Consider the following 7742-nt stretch of genomic DNA (forward strand, 5'->3'; position numbering starts at 1 on the left):
GTTGTCATTTTCTGGTTAGGCAAAATCACAGCGTAATGTAAATCAGCTGGTTCACATCGTGGAAAGCGTATTAAAACAGATACAGGGTTCGTAGCGGCCGGGAAAACCGGGAATACCGGGAAAAGTCAGGGAATTCGTTATTCTTCATAAAAAACAGGGAATAGTCAGGGAATTTTAAAAATATTCATGAAAGTCAGGGAATTTGATGTTTGCAACTGGAAATTTTGTGAAAGCCGGCCCTGGGTTCTTGAAAGAGAAAACTATTTGTGGTTTTGAAATCTTTATAAGAGGTTCTTAGGGTATAAAAAAGATTATGGAGTCCAGTCGATAAAAAATTTAATGCATAAACACCAATTCGTATGTAAAAGTGACCTGGATTTTTTTTTATAAGTCGGGAAAAACCTGGAAAAGTCAGGGAATTCTTTATTACTTTTGAACTATGAACCCTGTGTAAAAAAATTGATTATAATTGTTATAAAAGTTAAGGAGATTTACTTTGACTGCAATGCTTTTGGGTTGGCAAATACTATGCTTTTGATTAAAAAAGTATAGTTGGTAACGGGTATTTTTTCTTCAAGATCTAATTACTACTTACATATTTCTCGATGTCACTAAGTACTCTATTGAGTTTGAATATATTTTTGAGGAATTATATTCTATTCTTCTCTAGTTCATGTAACAGGAATTATTCGTTATACGTGGCATTTTAGCCGATCCTACACATTTCTGTTGAATTTAGGTCTGGGCAATATGGTGGCCAAATTAATGTTTGATTACGGACTACAAACAAATCCTTCATATCCATACAACCAATATATAGCAAAACATGATTTTGCAGGATTGTTTTGATTTAGTCAGTTATTCGTCCAGTCACTTCCACGAATCACAAATTTCTCTCAACTAATACCTCTCCAACGCATTATACTCCAAACCTAACATTCTGCATGGGATTGCAGCTGGTGTAACATTCCCCAACTCTTCTGTAGATGCAGTTCCATTCATTTGGATTCCATAATTGCATTCTGGTCTTCAGAGAAAATATTCTCTTTATGTATGTGTTAGAATATTTTTCCAATGCTCAATATTTCTCTTAACATGTTTTCTGACAAATTCTAATCGATGAGATTTACGATTTTGAAGAAGACGTGGAACTGTGGCTGGCCATTTTGGTTTCTTGTTCCCTATTTCTTTTGATCATTGTCTGACTGTTTTGAATTAACATTAAATTGTCTTACTAAGAATAAACTAAGAATAAAAAAACTGCCACTAGTTGTTGTCTTCACTGGATGCAAAACTCTTGAAAACTTTTTAAAATGTTCAATATTGTAAATTGACTCCTTACACGTCATTGTATCTATATCCTTCGTTATATAAAGCTACGATTTGTGCCACGTCAATGTCTTAATTTGTGGAATACTGTTGTTTTAAATCAAAGAAAATGCAAAATTGAATCACTATCATTTATCTTCACAAAAAACTGAATTCAATATTGATTTAGTACGTTAATATATGTTTCTTTGTTCCACACCGCAGTAATTTCTTTCACAGTAATCCCTTCTTTGGTGCTCGCAGACTTTAACAAGAGGTCTTGTGCCTTTTTTTTATCATTTTTGGCGGTCAACTTGAATTCTTTCCACAGAAGTAATCAACAATTTTACTTAAAAAATATTATCTTTGTCCAAATCGATATTTCCAATGGTTTTAGAATAAATTGAGTTTGAAAATTTTAATCCCATTATTTTCTATTTCACATTTAGCTATTGTTTGCAGTAGTAATTAGTTATTTAATTAGTAAGTGTAACTCTAAATTTAAATAGTCTTAGTTTATGTCCTAAATTATTTATTAAATGATCGAATACTTCATAACTGCAATTTATTTGAAAAAAAAAAAAAATTTGTTTGAGCCCTTTTAAGGGCATATAACTTCCTAAGGGTGCGTTTTAGGGCACATATTAGTAGGAACTTTTTGGCTTATTTTAATGAGTTATAAATGCAACAGAAGTTTGAAATCCTATTTTAGAAACACCCTGTACAAGTATTTGTAAAATAGTCATCGAAGTATTATCTAAAACAGTTGTAGAACGAATTGCCAAGGTTTGGACAAGTTTTTCCGAATAAATATGTTTCATTTTATACATTTCAAACTACAGTTCTATTTGAATGACTCCCTAGTTTACGGAAATCATTCAAGATTATTTTCAAGTAAAAGTGGTAACAAAAAGTATTCGATTAATTTATCCAAGTGTAATGAGATTATTTTATTTATAAAATTGTGAAGGTAAAATAAACATATTTATAAAATTTTCTCCACCAGTCGCTTCCAGTTCCCGTTCTTACAACTACGTAGATGAAGACATGAAGCTGATGGAGCAGATGGAGAATAATAGCAAAGCTGAATACACCGAGTACATCCCCGAGGAGCAGACCGAAACGAGGTACCCTGTAACTGATCCGAGGAAACCCTTCGTCTGCCAGCACTGTGGCATTGGTTTTGCTCGAGAGAAGGCCATGCTTTCACACACCCGAGTCCATGCCGAGGGCGACAGTCCTTTCGAGTGCCAGAAGTGCGGCGAGATGTTTTGGGACCCTGTTCAGATGCGTGAACATGCCAAGCAGAAGCACGGGGACGTGGAGGACTTTGATGATGATGAGGACGAGGACTATTCGGAGGAGGAAACCAAATATGGAACATTCTACTGCACGACCTGCGGCCTGTCCTTTCACCGGCAGGACAAACTGAGAAGCCACCAGCGTGTCCATATCAAGGAGGAGTTTGTGAACGAACACGAGTTTGGCCATATATGCAACGTCTGCGGAGAATCCTTCCAGGAGGCTCTCGATTTGTTGGCCCACGCAGAGGTGCATGCTAGGGGAACGGAGCATCGGTGCATGATTTGCGGGGAGAGCGGAGCCGATGAAAATGCTGTCGCTGTCCATGTTCAGGTAAACTAATTATTTTGTGGATAATTTTCCTACTAATGCATCCTACTTATTAAAAAAAATTTTTTTGAATGTACAGGGAACACTTACAATTTTGTAGAAAAAAAATGAAAAAGGTCAGTTTGAAAATGATTTAGAAATACACTTCTGCACTGACTTACGCAAGGCAAAGGGCGCGGCGGTAGCCGAAGCGGCCAAGGCTTGCCTACTGAGGCGAACCAGGGCTTTATTACTTTTGAACTATGAACCCTGTGTAAAAAAATTGATTCTAATTGTTATAAAAATTAAGGAGATTTACTTTGACTGCAATGCTTTTGGGTTGGCAAATACTATGCTTTTGATTAAAAAAAAGTATACATAGTTGGTAACGGGTATTTCTTCTTTAAGATCTAATTACTTACATATTTCTCAGTGTTACTAAGTACTCTACTGAGTTTGAATATATTTTTGAGGAATTATATTCTATTCTTCTCTAGTTCATGTAACAGGAATTATTCGTTATACGTGGCATTTTAGCCGATCCTACACATTTCTGTTGAATTTAGGTCTGGGCAATATGGTGGCCAAATTAATGTTTGATTACGGACTACAAACAAATCCTTCATGTCCATACAACCAATATATAGCAAAACATGGTTTTGCAGGATTGTTTTGATTTAAAGTCAGTTATTTGTCCAATCACTTCCACGAATCACAAATTTCTCTCAACTAATACCTCTCCAAAGCATTATACTCCAAACCTAACATTCTGCATGGGATTGCAGCTGGTGTAACATTCCCCAACTCTTCTGTAGATGCAGTTCCATTCATTTGGATTCCATAATTGTATTCTGGTCTTCAGAGATAATATTCTCTTTATGTATGTGTTAGAATATTTTTCCAATGCTCAATATTTCTCTTAACATGTTTTCTGACAAATTCTAATCGATGAGATTTACGATTTTGAAGAAGACGTGGAACTGTGGCTGGCCATTTTGGTTTCTTGTTCCCTATTTCTTTTGATCATTGTCTGACTGTTTTGAATTAACATTAAATTGTCTTACTAAGAATAAACTAAGAATAAAAAAACTGCCACTAGTTGTTGTCTTCACTGGATGCAAAACTCTTGAAAACTTTTTAAAATGTTCAATATTGTAAATTGACTCCTTACACGTCATTGTATCTATATCCTTCGTTATATAAAGCTACGATTTGTGCCACGTCAATGTCTTAATTTGTGGAATACTGTTGTTTTAAATCAAAGAAAATGCAAAATTGAATCACTATCATTTATCTTCACAAAAAACTGAATTCAATATTGATTTAGTACGTTAATATATGTTTCTTTGTTCCACACCGCAGTAATTTCTTTCACAGTAATCCCTTCTTTGGTGCTCGCAGACTTTAACAAGAGGTCTTGTGCCTTTTTTTTATCATTTTTGGCGGTCAACTTGAATTCTTTCCACAGAAGTAATCAACAATTTTACTTAAAAAATATTATCTTTGTCCAAATCGATATTTCCAATGGTTTTAGAATAAATTGAGTTTGAAAATTTTAATCCCATTATTTTCTATTTCACATTTAGCTATTGTTTGCAGTAGTAATTAGTTATTTAATTAGTAAGTGTAACTCTAAATTTAAATAGTCTTAGTTTATGTCCTAAATTATTTATTAAATGATCGAATACTTCATAACTGCAATTTATTTGAAAAAAAAAAAAAATTTGTTTGAGCCCTTTTAAGGGCATATAACTTCCTAAGGGTGCGTTTTAGGGCACATGTTAATAGGAACTTTTTGGCTTATTTTAATAAGTTATAAACGCAACAGAAGTTTGGAACCCTATTTTAGAAACGCCCTGTACAAGTATTTGTAAAATAGTCATCGAAGTATTATCTAAAACAGTTGTAGAACGAATTGCCAAGGTTTGGACAAGTTTTTCCGAATAAATATGTTTCATTTTATACATTTCAAACTACAGTTCTATTTGAATGACTCCCTAGTTTACGGAAATCATTCAAGATTATTTTCAAGTAAAAGTGGTAACAAAAAGTATTCGATTAATTTATCCAAGTGTAATGAGATTATTTTATTTATAAAATTGTGAAGGTAAAATAAACATATTTATAAAATTTTCTCCACCAGTCGCTTCCAGTTCCCGTTCTTACAACTACGTAGATGAAGACATGAAGCTGATGGAGCAGATGGAGAATAATAGCAAAGCCGAATACACCGAGTACATCCCCGAGGAGCAGACCGAAATGAGGTACCCTGTAACGGATCCGAGGAAACCCTTCGTCTGCCAGCACTGCGGCATTGGTTTTGCTCGGGAGAAGGCCATGCTTTCACACACCCGAGTCCATGCCGAGGGCGACAGTCCTTTCGAGTGCCAGAAGTGCGGCGAGATGTTTTGGGACCCTGTTCAGATGCGTGAACATGCCAAGCAGAAGCACGGGGACGTGGAGGACTTTGATGATGATGAGGACGAGGACTATTCGGAGGAGGAAACCAAATATGGAACATTCTACTGCACGACCTGCGGCCTGTCCTTTCACCGGCAGGACAATCTGAGACGCCACCAGCGTGTCCATATCAAGGAGGAGTTTGTGAACGAACACGAGTTTGGCCATATATGCAACGTCTGCGGAGAATCCTTCCAGGAGGCTCTCGATTTGTTGGCCCACGCAGAGGTGCATGCTAGGGGAACGGAGCATCGGTGCATGATTTGCGGGGAGAGCGGAGCCGATGAAAATGCTGTCGCTGTCCATGTTCAGGTAAACTAATTATTTTGTGGATAATTTTCCTACTAATGCATCCTACTTATTAAAAAAAATTTTTTTGAATGTACAGGGAACACTTACAATTTTGTAGAAAAAAAATGAAAAAGGTCAGTTTGAAAATGATTTAGAAATACACTTCTGCACGGCACTGGAAAACCTGACTTACGCAAGGCAAAGTATGTGGTCAGCGACCGGCACAGCGGAAAAGTGAAGTAAAAAATGAACGGACAAAAAATTTAAAGAATTGAGGCCGTCTTACCCAGTTTCTACGAACTAACACAAGTTTCTGGTTCTTGTCCGTTTTGAACTTGTAAATTTTTGTCGGCAGCTATGATATGTTCGCGTAAATCATCAATAGTATCCACTTCGGTGCGATACACACATTTTTTTAAATATCCTCACAACAGAAAGGGACTCGTGTATGATATGCCAACCTGTTGATTGGGACATTCCTTATACTTGTTGAGCAATTTGCCTGGTACTCATTTGGGGATTCTCTTCAACAATCTCTATAATGTGTTCCTCAGCTACTGCAATACGCCCTGAATGGACCTCCATCTGTTCCAAGATTTGGTTACAAATTTACCCTGTCACGCCGCATTGCACTACCTCGGTAAAAGTAACTTTTGTCATATCTAACGGGAAATCGGTTTGCATATAGACGAGAAGCTGCTAAAGCATTTTGTCTTGCTCTATCATAAATTAAAATGATATCCATCAACTCCGAGTTGTTATACACGTAAGCCGTTTTTGACACTTGAAAAACTAATGTAAGCACTATCGCAACAATGATAACACTAAAATCGGATANTGATTTGCGGGGAGAGCGGAGCCGATGAAAATGCTGTCGCTGTCCATGTTCAGGTAAACTAATTATTTTGTGGATAATTTTCCTACTAATGCATCTTACTTATTAAAAAAAAAAAAAAAAATTTTTGAATGTACAGGGAACTCTTACAATTTTGTAGAAAAAAAATGAAAAAGGTCAGTTTGAAAATGATTTAGAAATACACTTCTGCACTGACTTACGCAAGGCAAAGGGCGCGGCGGTAGCCGAAGCGGCCAAGGCTTGCCTACTGAGGCGAACCAGGGCTGTGCGGCAAAACCGTAGTGGGTTCGAATCCCGCACGCGGCGGGAAAATTCGAAGGAATTTTTCTGTCGTACCCATGAATGTTTGTGATTGTTAAGGTGGAGGGTAGTATGTAAGTTAGCAGGCAAAATGGGCCAAGCATGGCCTAATTGCTAGTAAGCTTCATAACCTTTACCTTTTACGCAAGGCAAAGTATGCGGTCAGCGACCAGCACAGCGGCAAAGTGAAGTAAAAAATGAACGGACAAAAAATTGAAAGAATTGAGGCCGTCTTACCCAGTTTCTACAAACTAACACAAGTTTTTGGTTCTTGTCTGTTTTGAACTCGTAAATTTTTGTCGGCAGCTATGATACGTTCACGTAAATCATCAATAGTATCCACTTCGGTGCGATACACACATTTTTTTAAATATCCTCACAACAGAAAGGGACTCGTGTATGATATGCCACCTGTTGATTGGGACATTCCTTATACTTGTTGAGCAATTTGCCTGGTACTCATTTGGGGATTCTCTTCAACAATCTCTATAATGTGTTCCTCAGCTACTGCAATACGCCCTGAATGAACCTCCATCTGTTCCAAGATTTGGTTACAAATTTACCCTGTCACGCCGCATTGCACTACCTCGGTAAAAGTAACTTTTGTCATATCTAACGGGAAATCGGTTTGCATATAGACGAGAAGCTGCTAAAGCATTTTGTCTTGCTCTATCATAAATTAAAATGATATCCATCAACTCCGAGTTGTTATACACGTAAGCCGTTTTTGACACTTGAAAAACTAATGTAAGCACTATCGCAACAATGATAACACTAAAATCGGATATCAGTATTCGGAATCGCACAGAGCACAACACGAATGACGCTAGAGACTACAGTAGCCCAACGATGTAAAGGTTGAAAATACTACAACTTCAATAATTTTTTTCTCAGAAACTGTAAGGATTTTACAAAA

At 36.7% G+C, this 7742-nt stretch overlaps 2 protein-coding genes across 2 annotated transcripts; both read left to right on the forward strand.

The window, feature by feature from the left end:
* Positions 1–2120: 2120 nt before the first annotated feature.
* Positions 2121–2952, forward strand: LOC111692737 (zinc finger protein 19-like). The gene is made up of 2 exons (XM_023456843.1): positions 2121–2211; positions 2315–2952. Exons 1-2 carry the CDS (start codon positions 2121–2123, stop codon positions 2950–2952), a joined length of 729 nt encoding a protein of 242 aa, XP_023312611.1.
* A 2151-nt stretch (positions 2953–5103) lies between these two features.
* Positions 5104–5691, forward strand: LOC111692738 (zinc finger protein 569-like; the record flags this gene model as incomplete). The annotated part of the gene is made up of 1 exon (XM_023456844.1): positions 5104–5691. A coding segment is annotated over exon 1 (588 nt), but the record flags the coding sequence as incomplete, so codon positions are not given.
* Positions 5692–7742: the final 2051 nt, after the last annotated feature.

This window comes from Anoplophora glabripennis, unplaced genomic scaffold, assembly GCF_000390285.2.
Source record: "Anoplophora glabripennis isolate ALB-LARVAE unplaced genomic scaffold, Agla_2.0 scaffold3101, whole genome shotgun sequence".
In the NCBI taxonomy this organism is placed as follows: Eukaryota; Metazoa; Arthropoda; class Insecta; order Coleoptera; family Cerambycidae; genus Anoplophora; species Anoplophora glabripennis.